The sequence below is a fragment of the Lissotriton vulgaris genome, chromosome 4_1 (assembly GCF_964263255.1).
Source record: "Lissotriton vulgaris chromosome 4_1, aLisVul1.2, whole genome shotgun sequence".
NCBI classification, from domain to species: Eukaryota; Metazoa; Chordata; class Amphibia; order Caudata; family Salamandridae; genus Lissotriton; species Lissotriton vulgaris.
In genome coordinates, this window is record NC_141691.1 from 280,884,061 (window position 1) to 280,903,033 (window position 18,973).

The following is an 18,973-nucleotide window of genomic DNA, read 5'->3' on the forward strand; positions in this document are numbered from 1 at the left end:
TTAATTTGTTACAACAATAAGTACACACACGTTGATCCGATCCCAAATTAAAAGAATTTTCTACCATCAAGTATGTAGCAAAATCCTTCGATTCACTATTATTTTCCCTTTCACTCTTTGCATATAAATCCACTAACTTAGTCTGATTCTTATAATAAGTGCGTCGACAACATACACAAGTGAAATTAGGCCTCTCACTTGATTTCATCTGAAACGTGGCAATTTCCTTCTGAAAATTATCTGTACTGGAAACCTGTACATTATCTTCAACATTACCCTCTACTTCTGGGTCAATTTGAACATTCTCATCTTTACTACCAAAGTAACAAAACTCAATTTCTTCACAAATATTCTTCACATCTATTTCAGAACCATGCAAAAGAGCAGCACATAATTGTTTAAGCATAATTGCTGGACTCTTAGCATAATACAACATTCTCACTAATTTTCTCACTTTATTATGATGCACTGCTAGCATCCTGAAATGATGAAAAACACTCTGGCATACTCTCCTGGAAAGACAAGCCAGTGAATGACCACGCAAACCTGTCATTTGTCTCACTCTGCAAGGATCTAAATCTTGCAACAACTTCATTTTCTGCTTCAAACTTTTCTTATTAAATGTCCGTATAAAATCACAAAGCAAATTAATGGAAACCTGTCGCACACTGCAAATAGAACTACACTTCCAAATGTACACAGGACCCTTAGGACGTCTTCCTAAAACCTCATCACTTAGCGCCTCTTCTGTCTCTGTTGTCACAAGTTTTTCTTTTTCAACTGGACAACCATCCTTCACTTCATAAGCTCGACCACTGGTGTCAACTGCAAACACCAAATCATTATCCTGAAAATAACTCTCCTCATTAAAAAAAGCCTCACAACTTGAACTATGCATCCATTCTCCGGAAAAAACTTCACAAAAGTTACTACGATTAACTACTCTCTTCCATCTACTTTTTGTTTTGAAATCAGAAATTACCTTGCTTAGTTTCCTAATTCTATTGATTACCAAAATAAACAACTTTCGCTTAATTTCAAAAGCATGATCAATAATTTTCTCTACATTTTTCTTCTTCTTATAAAATGCCACTTTCTGTTGGCCTTTCCTAATATTTTTTAATAAATTAACTATTATCCTATTGCGGAACATTTGTTTTCGAATGTCCCTAAACTGTTGTTTCCTTCTACTATCATGCACAGATTTATCTCTTGCTCTACCAGTAACATTTTTGATGGGTCTTTCCTTTCCATTTAAATTGCTTTTCTTTTTCTGAACTGAAACATTTTGGGGATAAATACTTTTTTTACTACAAATATTTCTTAAGAATGATTTTGTGCTCTTACCCGGAGCTTTCTTGGTGTTTTGAAAAGTATTTTGGGAAGAGGACTGCTGCAATAAAAGATCATCCTGCTGTCTTTGACGTTTTCTAGTCTTTCTAATTCGATTTTTCGTTGGCATTTTTCAAATTTGGAAAAGATCTGCAGTTGAATCTGTGGAAAAATATAATAAAAAATGTTATTAACCACTATTACCAAACAGTAAATGAATAACAGTCATCAAAAACTTAACGCCCTACTTATTATTTAACATAGCAAATCTTTTGCACCAGCACTGCATCACAAAAATGTCACACAGTGGTACAAGACAGGCATAAAACAATCATAAATCTCTCCCTAAAATTTTAAATGATTAATTCAGGATGACGATAAGGTGTGGCCTATCTAAAGGTTTGTTTAAGCCCAGATCTTTGGACTGGGGTGAATGTGTGTCATTGATCCACATTCGGTCCATCACCTGTTTTATTTGTTTGAGGTGAGGCCAACACATGGTTGCAGATAAGATTTTCACTGAAGAAAACAAAGGAGATAATACATGTGAAGGCCTACCAATGAAGTAATTCATTATTTGAAATCAATTACATTTCTGGATATGTACTGCTAGAGCTTCATAGGTTGTTTTGGGTCATATTTATAAGGCATATGAGTGTCTATGATGTTATTTTTCCCTTTTTAAATGGAAAGCGTTCCTCATGGGGCAAGTTTCTTGTAAATACGCTCCCACCTGTGCTTGGCAAATTTAGATTTTGATTATGTGAGTTACATAGCCATGTTAATAATGTCCAAAAAATGGTGCTAGGGCATTCCAAAAAACGCTTTCATGTGTCTCAAGGACATTTTCAGTCATTTCCTCTTGAATGCAGGTATACAATTGATTTATATGCTGTGTTTAAAAACGATTATTTGAAATCAATTACATTTCTGGATATGTACTGCTAGAGCTTCATAGGTTGTTTTGGGTCATATTTATAAGGCATTTGAGTGTCTATTATGTTATTTTACCCTTTTTAAATGGAAAGCGTACCTCATGGGGCAAGTTTCTTGTAAATACGCTCCCACCTGTGGTTGGCAAATTTAGATTTTGATTATGAGAGTTACATAGCCTTTTTAATAATGTCCCAAAAATGGTGCTAGGGCATTCCAAAAAATGTTTTCATGTGTATTAAGGATATTTTAAGTCAATGAGGAAACACAGGTGATGTAATTCTGAAATGAGGAAAAGAAACTCCACATTTTTTAATTACATCACTAGTGTTTCCAAGGCCTACCAATGAAGTAAGTCATGTCCTCTTTACTCTTGAACAAAGGGCAGACCTCTTTTGAATCTGTGGTCACACCTAAACTTCATCTGCACAATGTCATTCATAAACTTAGGAAACACTCCCATAATCAAAATCTAAATTTTCCAACCACAGGTGGGAGCGTATTTACAAGAAACTTGCCCCATGAGGAACGCTTTCCATTTAAAAAGGGTAAAATAACATCATAGACACTCATATGCCTTATAAATATAACCCAAAACAACCTATGAAGCTCTAGCAGTACATATCCAGAAATGTAATTGATTTCAAATAATCGTTTTTAAACACAGCATATAAATCAATTGTATACCTGCTTTCAAGAGGAAATGACTGAAAACGTCCTTGAGACACATGAAAGCGTTTTTTAGAATGCCCTTACACCATTTTTGGGACATTATTAACATGCCTATGTAACGCCCATAATCAAAATCTAAATTTGCGAACCGCAGGTGGGAGCGTATTTACAAGAAAGTTGCCCCATGAGGAACGCTTTCCATTTAAAAAGGGTAAAATAACATCATAGACACTCATATGCCTTATAAATATGACCCAAAACAACCTATGAAGCTCTAGCAGTACATATCCAGAAATGTAATTGATTTCAAATAATCGTTTTTAAACACAGCATATAAATCAATTGTATATCTGCATTCAAGAGGAAATGACTGAAAATGTCCTTGAGACACATGAAAGCGTTTTTTGGAATGCCCTAGCACCATTTTTGGGACATTATTAACATGGCTATGTAACTCCCATAATCAAAATCTAAATTTGCCAAGCACAGGTGGGAGAGTATTTACAAGAAACTTGCCCCATGAGGAACGCTTTCCATTTAAAAAGGGAAAAATAACATCATAGACACTTATAAGCCTTATAATTATGACCCAAAACAACCTATGAAGCTCTAGCAGTACATATCCAGAAATGTAATTGATTTCAAAAATCGTTTTTAAAAACAACATATCTGTTTCAGCTTACATAAGAGACCATGGAATGGGCTCCATGTACAACAATAACTTGTGTTACTGCATGCCAGAATGCTACACCGAATATGCAATTAAAATTTAAAACCAAAATCTATTTGTAAATCACTAGAGACAAAGCCACATTTTAAAAACACAGCTTTCTTCATCAATTTCTCCTTAAATCATACTATTCTCTATCAAAATTAAATAAATCTTTTCTCACCTTAGCAAATACTTTTTGAGTTTTGAAAACAGTCTCAGAAATACACCAAATTGTCTTCAGCAGAAGAAAAAGGATGCACTCCAGAGGCTGCAGCTATTGAAAGCACAGAAATGCTGATATTCATTTCACATATCTCTCAAATTAGCCAATCATAACTCTTCCCTCACTTTTTTCAAATCAAAACCCTTTCCCCCTCTGCCCTCTCTGCCTTTGTTCCATAGCAACCACCTCCTGGAAGACCTCTCATGTTTGCAAATTCACACAACAATGTTTCAATTGAACTCTGAACTCTCAGTGCACCTGCATATCCAGTGCAATCTTTCATTAAATGTTTCTTCCTTGACCATTCAAATTACATCTTTCAAAGAACACATCCATGCACCCTAACTTTCTGTTTTCAGAAATGGAAATGCACCAATCACTGCTAATGAATCATTAGCATTGGAAATCCACAGTTTTTTTTCTTTACAAACTCCTACAGTTTCAACTGCCCTTTCATTACCACACTTCATCTGACTGCAGCTCAACCTTCTCCCACCATGTTTAAGGTCTGGATTGTTGGACATAGTTACATCCACTGGGCTCAAAGGTAGGCTGAGAACAGAAATTTACACAACCTCAATTTACAAGATGTGGAAATTAAGTGGTTGGGCCAAAGAGGATTAAAATGTCACCAATTGATACCATTGGTGAAAACCTTTATGCATTTGCCAAAACCTGACCTGTTAATTGTGCACTGTGGAGGTAATGATTTGGGCACTTTGACTGGGGTAGGTCTGGAAATGTTTTTAAAGGACACCTTTGAGCAATTAATGGCACTTTTTCCTCAAACTGCCTTGGTATATTCCAATATATGCCAAAGACAGAAATGGAGGTGGTCCAACCAATTTTGTCCACAAATTGAGAAAGCGAGGAAGCATGTAAACAAATCTGTTTCAGCTTACATGAGAGACCATGGAATGGGCTCCTTGTACAACAATAACTTGCGTTACTACATGCAAGATATCTACAGAGGAGATGGAGTTCACTTCTCAGATGAGGGCCACAGAATTTTCATTCTGAATTTAAGACTGTGCATTGGTACCTACTTATAAGTACCTAAATGTACAATAAACCCAAAAGCTCTTCTCAGAGCTACCCTTCATCTGATCACTCACAATTATTATTTTTCTCTAACTTTTTTCTGTAATTTTCAACAAACTACGCTCAAAGAGCGCTACCCGGTACGCGAACTGGAAGCTAACCGCGCAAAATTTTTAAAAAAATGTTTTTTCTCCGCACATATGGTCCTTCTCAGCCACCCTCAGAAAACCTAGGGGATCAAAATACTTGTACCGTGCCCCCTTCTACCCATTCTGAACATTATTTACCCTCCATTTTATATCTTAATTCGACCGAAACACAAAATGGTGGACTCCCGTTACGCTCCTAGTTCGCGGACCGGACCGCTTCCCGGGAAGCGGTCCAAAAAAAAAGGTGGGAAAGTAATTAACCGAAAAACGACTGGAGACACTCTCACCAAATATAGATTAGCTTATACTACATAACAATCCCTTTCATTTTCACAAATTTGATTGAAATTCCATTTAGCCATTAAGCCTGTAGACCTCTCTAAATACCGTGAGGTAAATTACTTCACAAAACACATCTGAAGTGTTGGAATTGACAACCAATGAAAATCTTACTTTCATTTTCTACTTATATTACCTGACATTTGATTGGTTATATACCTGAATATATATAAAGGAAGAGAAGAAAGCACAGCCATTTTGACTACTACTTCTTATTGTACATCACATTTGAATAGCTACCAAACACTTCAACTTGTTTGTGAAGGTAAGTTGTTATTTTTAAAACTGAAGTATATTGTGCACTATAACTTAATATGGTAGACTTTTTCTCATAGATATATACTATCCCTCTGTAGTAGTTATGGATTTAGATAGACTTCTCTGTTATAGTTATGAATGGAGTTAGGCTTCTCTTGGTTAAATTACATAAATTTTTTATAGTCCTATTTCCACTCTGATACTATACACTGCCAAAAGAAAAATTCACTGATAAAAACTGCCTATCTAAAATTAATCCCAACAGTGCCCTATCTCTACTAATATATATTTTTTTTAATCATAATTTCAGGCAAAATGGAAGGCGAGCAGCAAGTTAAATTTACAATTGTACTGGAGGAGAGCAGCCAAGAAAAAATTGATGATTTTATGGATCAAAGTAGAGACCAGGAACTACTACAATGTGTTGAAGCAGTGGATAACCTGCTTCAAAATGAGAACATGTTACACCCTATACTCAATTTTGAAATTTCTGACACTGAAATGTTAGAAAGTTTAATGAATTATGAAACACAATCAAAATAAAAAAAAATACTTTAAAAATAAAGAAAACAAAAAAAAACAACAAAAACAACAAACAATTAACATACAGTATTAGAAAAGTCTATCATTCTATTATCCTTATAGTACGCTGCCCAGAACGCTTTCCGGTTCGCGTACTAGGCGCTCAACACGCAAAAAAAAAAAAATTTTTTTTTTTTGCCCTGCTGGGACCTTTTACAACCTCCACATAAAACCTAGGGGGTCAACGAGGATCTACTATGCCCCCTTATGGTAATTTCCCCCTTTGTTTTGGCCTCCTCTTGTCTCTCGATCCTACCGAGAGACAAGATGGCGGCCGCACCGGACTGTTTAGAATGTTGACAGACACCGAAGAGCCAATCAGCTTCGCATCGCAAAGTTCCGTTACGCGAAAAGTACGCGAACCGGAACGCTACCCGGAGCGCTGTTACAGATATATATCTTATTTTAAACGTTAATTTCTCAAAATCCACTGGAGCACATATATTGAGACCTAGCAAAGGCACATCGGGCTACCAGTCCCTACAATTTTGCCAAGTTTCGTGCAAATCCATTCAGCCGTTCGGGCTAAAAGTGAGGCCAACCGCCCTATGGAAATTAACATGGGAAAAACGCGTTTTGGGACCCCCCTTTTTTCTCGGCCGCCCCTTGCCAAACCCCCCCCCAAATTTTCAGGGGCTGCTCAGAAACAAAATGTGCCATTTTCCTGAATATTTCAGCCGATTCCGTCCACAAACGCCAAAGTTATTAGACATAGAATTTTCAAAAATCCCATAGGGAAAAAATCCTAACTATATATACCTACTGGCGACCGCCAGTAGGTAATTACCTACTGGCGGTCGCCAGTAGGTATATATAGTTTGGATTTTTTCTCTATGGAACTTTTGAAAATTCTATGTCTAATAACTTTGGCGTTTGTGGACAGAATCGGCTGAAATTTTTAGGAAAATGGCACATTTTGTTTTTGAGCAGCCCCTGAAAATTTGGGGGGGTTCCGTCAAGGGGGGGTCGAGAAAAAAGGGGGGTCCCAAAACACGTTTTTCCCATTCATTTTTCCATAGGGCCTTTGGCCTCACTTTTAGCTCGAACGGCTGAATGGATTTACATGAAACTTGGCAAAATTGTAGGGACTGTGAGCCCGATGTGCCTTTGCTGGGTCTCAATATATGTGCTCCAGTGGATTTTGAGAAATTAATGTTTTAAAAAACAGATATATCTGTGACAGCGTCCTAGATAGCGCTCCAGATCGCGTACTTTTCGCGTAACGGAGCTTTGCAAAGCGAAGCTGATTGGCTCTCCGGTGTCTGTCAACATTCTAAACAGTCCGGTGCGGCCGCCATCTTGTCTCTCGGTAGGATCGAGAGACAAGAGGAGGAGAAAAACGAAGGGGGAATTTAATGAAAGGGGGCAAGGTAGACCCCTCTTGACCCCCTAGGAATGATGTTGGGGTTATTAAAGGGTCCAGTGGGGCAAATAAAAAAAATTTGATTTTTCGCGGTAGAAGCGCTTCTCGGTTCACGAACCGGGTCGCAAACTGGTAGCGAAACGTGAATTCGGCATTTTGTGTTTCGATTTAATTAAATTACTAGATGGAGGAAAAGCAATGTGAGTATTGGGTATAAGGGGGTATGGGAGACGTATCCTGACCTCCTATGTTTTCTGAGGGTGGTTGAGGAGGCTCATAAATGTTGATACTTGTCTTCCAGCGGTTGCGCGTGAGCGTTTTTTTTTTTGGTTTATTTTTTGCCGCTTGACTTCTGTTAACGATCGACTCGAAGGAAATATATTGTTAAAAATAATTGTTATAAATTAATTCGTATTGATAAACATTGTCTGCGCCATCTTGCCTTTTTTGCAATTCCACACTTTTGTTGAGCACGGCAGCCATTTTAGATGCCTTGACCAGACCCACTCTCTGCACGCCGCCGATCCTCAGCATGGCTCCCCACCCTCGCAAGCATCTCCCCCACGCACTGGTCACCCCCGCTCTCTCTCTCATGCATGGGCCAGAAACCTCCTCCCATCTGCGCTGTTCTTCTCTGAGAATCACACCCTGTGCCCGCCCGACACCTCCCTTTCACCCTATTCACTACTGCACCCTCTGACACTCCTCTTCCTCTGTGTCCGATTGTCCAGGCCGGACCCAGGCTGTCACCTAGTCCTGCAGATGTAGTTTATGGCCCCAGCTGTAGAGAATCACCCGTCTTCAAAGGAGTTACAGTAGATCAAGGCCCCCACCCGATGAGATCCGTCACACCACACGCGTTCCTACTATCTGATAACCATCCTGTATTGTGCTTGGGGAGGGGATTCTCACTGTGAGGGTGTGTGGGTCCGAGCCTGAAGCGGAAGATTCCAGGGATGCCTCTTTGTACATCAAAGTTTTTACAATTATGTGTCACATTAAAAATATATAGCACTCCAACAAAGTAGTAGTATTATAACACTTTAATAACTTATAAATATATACAACGCAACAAAAACAGTAAATACATTTAAACATTTTTTTGAAAAAAGAAGCAACAATGGTCAGTAGCTGTGTTTTGTGCGAATAGTCCCAAGGCAGCACAACGTGCTGAGTTCTGGACGGCACCCAGGTGATGTTACCTGCACTGGTTTTTGGTATCCTACAATGCAGCTCCAAAAAATGGCGTGGGGCATCCCGGGGGGTGCGGGGGGAGGCCTCATCAGTAGCGGTCTGTTGTGCGAATAGTCCCAAGGCAGCAGAACGCGCTGAGATGTGGATGGCACCCAGGTGATGTCCAGTAAGTTGCCGCACTGGTTTTGGTATCCTACAATGCTGCTCCGAAAAATGGCGTGGGGCGCTCCGGGGGGTGGGGGGGGGGGGTGGATGCGGCGTGAACGGGCCTCCCCAGGTGGAGGCTCGTCTGCTGTAGTGGGGCGCCCCTTTACCGTTTCAGTTGCCATTCCGCCCGCTTTTGCTACACTGTGCCTCATCCGCCATTCAGCTGTTTATCGTCCGCTCTTGCGGCTACAGCGTCTCGCTCACCATGTAGTTGAGTTGCGCCCACTCTTGCGGTGCAGCGATAGGCGGCTGCCACAGGACTCTTAAAATGGCGGACGGCTCTTCGGATTTGGGCCTGGTCCACTAAAATGGCCTGGGACACCTTAGAACTCGGACGCTTGTATGCTAGGTCTTGGACCCCATTCTCGAAAGCGTCCCCTGTGCCTTGAAGATTCTACAAAAGTCTTGGGGGCCCCCGACTCCTGCAGGCTTCCGGTGGGGAGCGGCTGCCATGATTGCTCGTGGAATAACCACGACGGAGCCACGAGATGGTGGTGCTCTCATGCTGACGCCAGCTTCAGTCTGAAACATCCAAAAACACTGTAGACTACCAATTCGATCAGTTCCGGTAGCGCCCCAACGTGACCCGGTAGAGAAGAACTTGCCCTCCCCTCTTTGACTGATGGTTCTTGTTGCCTGTCCCTTCTAAATCAATTCTAAAACAGTAAATGCTTGGATAACAATCAATAAAATGGAGAGACAAGCAGGCACGACGGATTACAACGGGGGCAAAGGCCTGCATTAACTACCCTTCACTTTCTGCAAAGAGAGAGTACTACTAAGAGAAAAGAGGGGGGGGCAGCGTTCAAAGCACATCAGCGTGCATAAACACGAAAATGTTTTTACCTATCACGTACTTGACATTTGACAGCTTTTGATATTTGCTATTAAAAAACCATTGACATTTACTGAAAAAACCATAGGTTTTAGCCCATATATAGTTAGGGATTAGCATTTACAAAACCTTAATTTACTCGCACAAAACCATAGAAATTCGCATATATAGTTAGATGCAATAACTATATATCGCGCACCCGCAACCCACTGCTGATTATGTCACATATTACATCATTCATGACATGGTCAGTGACATCACTGATGACATCACTGATGACATCTCAAATGACATCACTGATGACATCTCAAATGATGAAGGCAAGTGCTGAAACGCGTCTGTTTTGGATTGTTTTGCGCTAAATAAACCGTACGTGGTTTAAACCTCTGCTGTGAGTGCCGGTCTGTTGCTGATCTGTTGCGGGTTGCCGGTCGCAGACCTGCGGAGCTTTCAATATATATATATATATATATATATATATATATATATATGTTGGTGTTTTTTTATTAAATAAATAGAATAGTTATATTTATATTGGAATTAACTATAAATATTTAATTTGTATTTTTTTACTGCTAATTTTAAATATATGGAGGGGCAGCATCTCGGTTTAATTTCTGACTGCTGCATTACAATGCTGGTGGTCAGAAATTAAATCGGCTGGTCATTCTGGATGGCTTCCGACGGGCTCAAGGAGCTTATTTGTCAGTCAGAGGCTGGCCCGTAATCCCAAAGGGCAGCCTTTTTACCCTTGGAAGTACGATAATCGGTCTCTGGCAGGCTTTCTATCTCATGCTTTCCGACATGGAAAGCCTGTCGGAGAATTACCTCTGCAGCCTTTGGTTGGATGTTGAGGGTGCCCCCTGGTAATCCCAGCACTGTGTGTAGGCGCCACATGGGGCAGGGATGAACACAGACTCCAATTCCTCTATGGAAGCTTGAGTTACCGACAATTTACGGCTGTAACATAACCTCCCATAGAGGAATGGGAGTATGGGCCCGAACAGATGAGGAGGTCCAGAAGTCAGTTGGTCCTGTTTCTGATATGTTTAACATTTATAGTTACATATAGTTAAAAAACACAATACTTTTGACAATTATTAGTAATAACAATATTTGTAATCTCATATTTTTGTAATTTACATTATAAAGATGACGATATTTTGGACAACAATATTTCTGTCACAATATTTTTGTAGAACAACATTTTCAGTTTCGATATTTTGTCACTGAGCCAAAACATTAGATCCTCAATACACATTTTACGTCTTTACAATGTCGCGCTTAAACACTAGCCATTGTTATGCTATTTTAGGAAGTTGGGTTTGAAAACGAAGAGATCTAAATTTATGTCACCATGGCATGTGTGTTTAATTATTTACTGTCCATCGTCAGGTGCAAGGATGTTGTCAATGTATTGTTCTCATTGGTGACTACATCTTCTATCACGTCTATAACAACTACAATAATGATACTGCATCAATACTACAAAGTGGAAGTCAGTTTATAATGTATATTACCACTATCCCAGCTCAACTACATCGAACCTTCCCTGACACATCATCGATCCCAATATTTTTATATCTTCAAATTATGTTTATTCTTTTTCTTGAGTATACTTGTAACCATTGTAATGTATATTAAATACCTTTTTATTTAATTATGTCAACTCTTTTTCTCATCCTGATATTTTTAATTTCTTTACATTTTTTGGCGATACATTGCAACAAATGGAGCATTCATAATATTAAACCACAAAACGAATGTGAAATTAACTTTCTGGTTAACTTTGTGTCTATGCAAAAAATTCCGCATTGTTTGGTTTGCAGTTGCAAATATCAATTTTTCAATGGGAGCTTGTGTGATGGGCTGAAACCACCCAAAGCATAAGCTCCCATTGAAAAATGTGAGTTTTTAAATAATGCCTGCACCGTGTGGCAGGCACCTGCCTGCCACAAGGTATAGGGATGTTGATAGGGGCATCATAGGTGCACCGCAGGGCTAAATACGAAGGTACGGGGGTAAAGGGGTCCCTCTAGGGGCTGTCAATGTCACTTTCTAACAGCCTTTCCGAGTTAGAAAGGCCGACATGGAAACATTGTTGGAAACTGCTTCCTCCGAGCATAGGAATCGTAATGCATCAGTAGATGGTTGCGCACAGTACTGCATCGCAATGAGGCCCTTATTGGTTGAACTGAGTTATTTTTGGAAAATCTGAAAAAAAAGGATTGAAGAACCCCAACTAGACCTTGAGACACTTTCCTTTTCGATATCTCAGGAAATATCTGAATGTGAGTTATGCCTACACATTCAGTTTCCACTCAACCTACCCCAAAGGGCATTTTGAATAAGTAAGCTATAATTGTGCAGTTTTCCAAAACTTATGCAAACAAATTTTTGCTACAAAGACTCTTTTCAACATCTATATGGCCCCTCTGGCAGCACTGGCATAGTCCTACAAAGCCCAGATCGTGTCGTACGCTGACGACACCCAGCTCCTCTTCGCTTGTGACAGGGACTCTGACTTCGATGGAGAGAGCATACGGAGCTGTCTTGAGGCAGTATTTGTCTGGTTCCAGCATAACAGTCTTAAGTATAATTCGGACAAATCTGAGGTGCTGTTCTTCGGGTGCCTTTCAGACTTTAGGTGGAAGTCCTGGTGTCCGGCAGCCATGTTTCCGCCCGCTGCCGCCTCTTCGGTGGCCAAAAATCTAGGGGTGCAGGTCAATAATGGCCACACCCTGAAACCTCAGTTACTGGGCCTAGTGGGCAAATGCTTTGTCTCCTAAAAATGCTTAGGAAATTCCTGCCCCTATTGTCTCTGGACCACAGAAGAATTACAGTGCAGGCATTGATAAGTTCTCGTTTAGATTATGCCAATGTGCTGTACCTTGGCCTTCCGGAATTAGTTCTAACGCGCCTGCAAATTGTCCAAAACTCTGCTGCGCGTGCCATTTTTGGCCTCCAGCGGAGATCTAGTGCCAGTGACCTTTTAAAAACCCTTCACTGGCTTCCAATCAGAAAGCGCATTGTTTTTAAAGCGCTCACTCTGGCCTTTAAGGTACTTCACGGCACAGGTGCTAAGTACATCAGCAAACGGACGGAGTTCTAGCAGCCATCCAGGTCACTTAGGTCATCCTCCTTGGCTTTGGCCTTCGTTCCAGTGATCAGGCATGCCAGCTGCGGCGGCCGCTCCTTCAAATGCCTGGCACCACAGCTGTGGAATGCCCTACCTCTGTCTCTTAGAATGGAAATCTTTTGGCATTTAGGAAGGACCTTAAGTCTTGGCTTTTTGTTCAGTAGGTTTCTGCCTGCTTTCCTCTGCTCTTCACCATTGTGGGTTCTAAGCGCCTGGACACTCCTCGGAGTAGCTGAGCGCTATAAAAAACTCATTATAACATTAACATTAACATTAACATTAACAAAGAATTCCTTGCTTCACATATTTCTTGCCACAGCTGCTGCTCAGTTTCTGCTATCAATAATATAATGTGCTGTACAGTTAGTGCTACAAGGAATGTATGTGTGTTACTGCTAATTTTTGGGCAAATCTTCTAATATATCTACTGCTCAATAGAAGCTACAAACGGATTGATGCATTGAAAAAACAATTTTAAGCACTACAAAGCCAAAGTATGTAAACGTTTTTCCTACCTGTGGTAAAGGTTCTCTGCAATTGTTCTAGAGCTTTAACCACTGTATCTTGAGCGAATGGCGATTCAATGTTCCCATATAAATCTGCAATCAAATCTGGATCAAAATGCTGCTCAAAAAGAATTTTGGGTACGAAACACGCAGCCATTTTCTAATTTCAAAATGGGTTGATGTTTTGATGAGTTGCTATTGATGAATTGTTCTTCATCGGTTTGCTAGTTCTTCTTATACTATCCAGTTGACAAACAAGCTGTGGAATGTGTCTTTGAAGTTGAGCATGTGGTTATGATAATAGAACAATCCTCCTGCTTTCTGTTGACCCACTTCTGTTTACCAGTGCACCCATCTCTGTTTACCATGGTACCAGATGATTGCCAATAGACTACTGAAAGAATATGGCTTCCTTCAAAGTCCGGCAAATGAATGAACATTTTTTCTATTAGATTCTTTGGGACATGTTTTTTTTTTTAATGTAGCAAAATCTGCGTTCATCAGAGATGGACACAATCAATATATTTGTAAGAATTTTGGAAATGTGAAATATCTTTACAAATAAAAGACATGTACTCCTGTATGTCACTGAGTGATATTGCGGTGCTAGAAGTGGACCCTGTCTGTCATAAATGATTTGATGAACTTCTGTAATTCCTCTATTCTACCGCTTCCCTCTTCTTGCATTTGCCCCATGTTTGTTTGTGCATGGCTGTAGGTATCTGAGCGTGTGTCTGTCTGCATGTGTGTGTGTGTATGACTGTGTGTGTGGATGTGATTGTGTGTATGTGTTAACTGTGGATTAATTTTGATGAATATTAATCTACCACAAGTAATAAAGTCAATAACATGGTATGTCCAGGCAACAATTTCAATAACTTAAACCTGGGCTCAACCACTTGTAGGTATGGCACAGAGAAAACAGGTTTAGTATAAAGAAAATGAGTAAGGCATTTAAAAGTACCAAAACAGTACAATACTCAAAAGCAGAATGCAATAAAGACCCCACTGTAATTTATAGAAATAGAGAAAAATGTTATAAGCAAAATTACACCAAAAAGATTAAAATCTAAAAAAGGGAACTGAGATATGATTTTTTTTAAGACTTGCGAGAAGGATAGCACACTAGGCAAGATTTCAGGCCAACTAAAACGGAGGTCACGTAGGATCCCTGAACCAGGTTTGTCACAGTCACACATTTAAGTTTGGGATTTTGTCGGTTTAAAGACTTTATTGCAACCGCAACAGAGTATCTATACCATCTGTCCACCAGCCAAATTTAGATGCGGGCACACCTTAGGTTTAATTATGTCAGAAAATATTTAGGCTCACTTCTAATTAATCCCCTCCAATGGCCCTGTGTAAGAAGCCCCACCTGAGGCTTGTAGGGGCCCTCAATGTCACTTACGACCAGCCTTTCCAAGTCAGAAAGGCCAACAGGGAAAGGCTGTCGGAAAATGACATCATAATGCCAATGACAGAAACACAGTTCTTAATGAATTATGAGGAGTTTCCGACCGACTGCTGTCTCCGAGCAAACACATCGTGATGCATCAGTAGATGGTTGCAGTCAGAACCGCACTGCAATGAGGCTCTTATTAGTTAAAATGAGATATTGTTGGGGAATATGGAATAAAAAGTAGTTAAAGAACCCTAACTAGACCTTGAGACACTTTCCTTTTCCATATCTCAGGAAATATCTGAATGTGAGTTATGCCCACACATTCAATTTCCACTCAAGATACCCCAAAGTGCATTTTAAATAAATAACCTATAATTGTGCAGTTATCTAAAAATTATGCAAAATATTTGCTACAAAGAATTGCTTTCTTTACATATTCCTTGCAACTACTGTTGCCCAGTTTGTGCTATCAATAAAGTAATGTGCTGTGCAGTTAGTGCTACAAGGAATATGTTTGTGTTACTTCTAGTTTTTGCCAATCATCTAATATCTCTACTGCTCAATAGAACCTATAAACAGAATGATGTGTTGAAAAAACAGTTTTAAGCGCTAAAAGCCAAGGTATGTGAACATTGTTCTTACCTGTGGTAAAGGTTCTGTGCAATTGTTCTAGTGCTTGAACCACTGTGTCTTGAGTGAATGGCTATTCAACGATCCCATTTAAATCTGCACCCAAATCTGGATCAAAATGCTGCTCAAAGAATTTTGGGTACAACACACAGATCCATTTTCTAATTTAAAAGAAGGGTGATTTTTTGATAGGTTGCTATTGATGATTTTGTCCTCATCGATTTGCCAGTTCTTCCTATACTCTCCTGTTAAAAACATGCTGTAGGATGTGTCTTTGAAATTGAGCATGTGGTTATGATAATAGAACTGTCCTGCTTTCTGTTGCCGCACTTCTGTTTTCCAGTGCACCCACTTCTGTTTACTGTGGCACTAGAATATGGCTTCCTTCAAAGTCCTGCAAATGAATGAACATTTTTGCTATTAGATTCTTTGGGACATGTTTTTTTTTAAATGTATCAAATTCTGCGTTTATCAGAGATGGACATATTCAATGAATTTGTAAAAATGTTGGAAATGTTCAGTATCTTGACAAATAAAAGACATTTAAACCTGATTGTCACTGAGTGATATTGCTGTTCTGGAAGTGGGCCCTGTCTGTCATAGATGATTTGATGAATTTCTGTAATTCCTCAATTCTACACCTTCCCTCTTCTTCCATTTGCCCCATGTGCGTTTGCGCATGGCTACAGGTATCTGAGCGTGTGTCTGTGTGTGCATATGTGTGTGAAGTGGAATTCGGCTAACGGTTTGCGCGTACTGGTGTTTGGCGGTTGGCGTGTATACGTTGGTGCATGGCTTGTGATGTGTGTGGACTAGCACTTGGCTAATGGTGCATGTGAACTGGTGCTTGGCTGGTGGTGCATGTGAACTAGCACTTGCATGATAGTGCATGTGGACTGGCATCTGGCTGGTGGTGGTGTGTAGACTGGCATTTGGCTGGTGGGTTTGTATGCTAGTGCTTGCTTGGTGGGCAGCATATGTAGACTGGTGCTTGCCTGGCAGTGTGCATGGACTGGTAGTCTGTTGGTGGCTGGTAGGTTATATGTGTATGGACGTGATTGAGGTATATTTGCCAGTTGTCTGATGTTCGAGTGCCTGGTGGTGAGATGGGTGTGTTAGTCCTTGTGGGACACCCCCGCGCCGCACGGCCACCAGCTGCTGCGTGTGCCCCTTTGCCCTGCCCAGCAGCCTCGCTGCCTCGCTGCCTGCCGCTGACCACGCCCCCTCCTCCGAGCGGCGTGGTCCGTGCTCGCCTGCCGGCTGTTGTCTCTTTTGTTAGCTTTGCCTCTTAACTTGCGTTCTTTCCACTTGTGCCTGTTTAATTTTTGTTTTCCGTGGTAAGTGTTTTTCCTTCCTGTTTGCCCGCCTACCTCGACGCCCTCCGCTCCCCCTCCCCGCTTCCCGCCACCGCCGCTTGCCCCGCCCCTTTTTCCCTTCTGTACCCTCCCCGCTCCCGCCTCCCAGCTGCTCCGCCCACCCGCGCACTTGGCCTTATATGGCGACCGTGCGACGCAGGTGAGTGTGACCCACTTGTGGGACACCCCCGCGCCGCACGGCCACCAGCTGCTGCGTGTGCCCCTTTGCCCTGCCCAGCTGCCTCGCTGCCTCGCTTCCTGCCACTGACCACGCCCCCTCCTCCGAGCGGCGTGGTCCGTGCTCGCCTGCCGGCTGTTGTCTCTTTTGTTAGCTTTGCCTCTTAACTTGCGTTCTTTCCACTTGTGCCTGTTTAATTTTTGTTTTCCGTGGTAAGTGTTTTTCCTTCCTGTTTGCCTGCCTACCTCGACGCCCTCCGCTCCCCCTCCCCGCTTCCCACCACCGCTGCTTGCCCCGCCCCTTTTTCCCTTCTGTACCCTCCCCGCTCCCGCCTCCCAGCTGCTCCGCCCACCCGCGCACTTCGCCTTATATGGCGACCGTGCGAACGCGTAGCGGTCACGCGCAGTGGGCGCGCCGATTGTGCGCCGAAGGCGCGCCAAAGGTAAGCCTGTCTACGCCCGTCCGCGCCTGGACCGCGCCCAGTGCCAGGACCCCTGGCCCTCGAAGACCCAGACCAACCCGCCTGACGTACACCGCCGCCACCCTCATCGCACTCAACACCGGCCGAGTCCCAGGATGCTGCAGAGCCACCACACGACGCGTCCACGGACCCTTCAGCTGCAACGCCTGCAAGTTCACCTGCATCCGGACCTATCCGACACCAGCACCTCCCACGCCGAACACCAGCAGCAACCACCTCAAGTGCATCCTGCTCAACACCCGCTCCGTCCACAGACACGCCATCGAACTCTGGAACCTCCTCGACACCACAGCCCCTGACGTTGCCTTCATCACGGAGACCTGGATGAACGCCTCCTCAGCGCCCAACATCGCCATCGCCATCCCAGAAGGATACAAGATCACCCGGAAGGACCGCAACGCCAACCAGGTGGGAGGAGGCATCGCCATCATCCACAAGAACACCATCCGCATCACGACCAGCACCGTCAACACCCCACCCTCCGCTGAACACCTCCACTTCCAGATCCACACCGACCCGAAGACCACCCTCAGAGGCACCCTGATCTACCGACCTCTGGGACCACGCACTCATTTCAGCGAGGACATCGCCGACTTTGTCAGCCCGCACGCCCTCCCCTCCGCTGACTACATCCTCCTGGGGGACTTCAACTTCCACCTGGAGAACAACAACGACTGCAACACCAGCACCCTGCTCGACAACCTCGCCAACCTTGGACTCAAGCAGCTGGTGTCCACACCCACCCACCTCGCCGGACACACACTCGACGCCATCTTCTCATCCAGCAAAGACATCGCCTTCAGCCAAGCCACAGAACTCCACTGGACGGACCACAGATGCATCCACTTCACCTTCAGAAGAACGACGACCCACCACCACCAACAACAGGTTGCCCGAAGAAGCTGGAACAAGATCACAGCAGACCAGCTCGCCGCCTCCCTGAGCCAGCTCAGCGAACCCCAGCCAGGCCGCCGACAACCTCACGAAGTGGATCAGCAACTGCGCGGACAAACTCGCCCCACTGAGGACCCCGCCCAGCAGACCCGGCAGTAAGAGAGCCCCATGGTTCACCGACGAACTCAAGAGCTCCAAGAAGAACTGCCGAGCCCTCGAGAAAGCCTGGAGAAGGGAACCCACGCCGGACAACAGGACCACCCTCAAGCTCGCCACCCGGAAACACCACCAACTGATCCACATCGCCAAGAAAACGGCTTTCAAAAACCGACTGGACAACAACGCACACAACTGCAAGGAACTCTTCAACATCGTGAAAGAGCTCTCCAACCCCAACGCCGGAAACAACGACATCACCCCTTCGCAAGACCTCTGCAACTCCCTCGCCTCCTACTTCCACAACAAGATCGCAGACATACACTACAGCTTCAGCACTCAACCGACGCACGCCACGACCGTAGCAACACCACCCACCACCACCCTCCGCG

The 18,973-nt window shown here is 42.7% G+C and overlaps 1 protein-coding gene across 1 annotated transcript in view; it reads right to left on the reverse strand.

Annotated features, from left to right (window-relative positions):
* The window catches only part of LOC147718655 (indolethylamine N-methyltransferase-like), a 441,276-nt gene extending 427,610 nt beyond the window's left edge, over positions 1–13,666 (reverse strand). Inside the window, exon 1 of the mRNA XM_086966756.1 lies at positions 13,495–13,666. Coding sequence (XP_086822882.1) covers positions 13,495–13,642 — 148 coding nt within the window. The 5' untranslated portion in view covers positions 13,643–13,666. The remainder of the gene's footprint in view (positions 1–13,494) is intronic.
* Between the last annotated feature and the right edge of the window lie 5,307 nt (positions 13,667–18,973).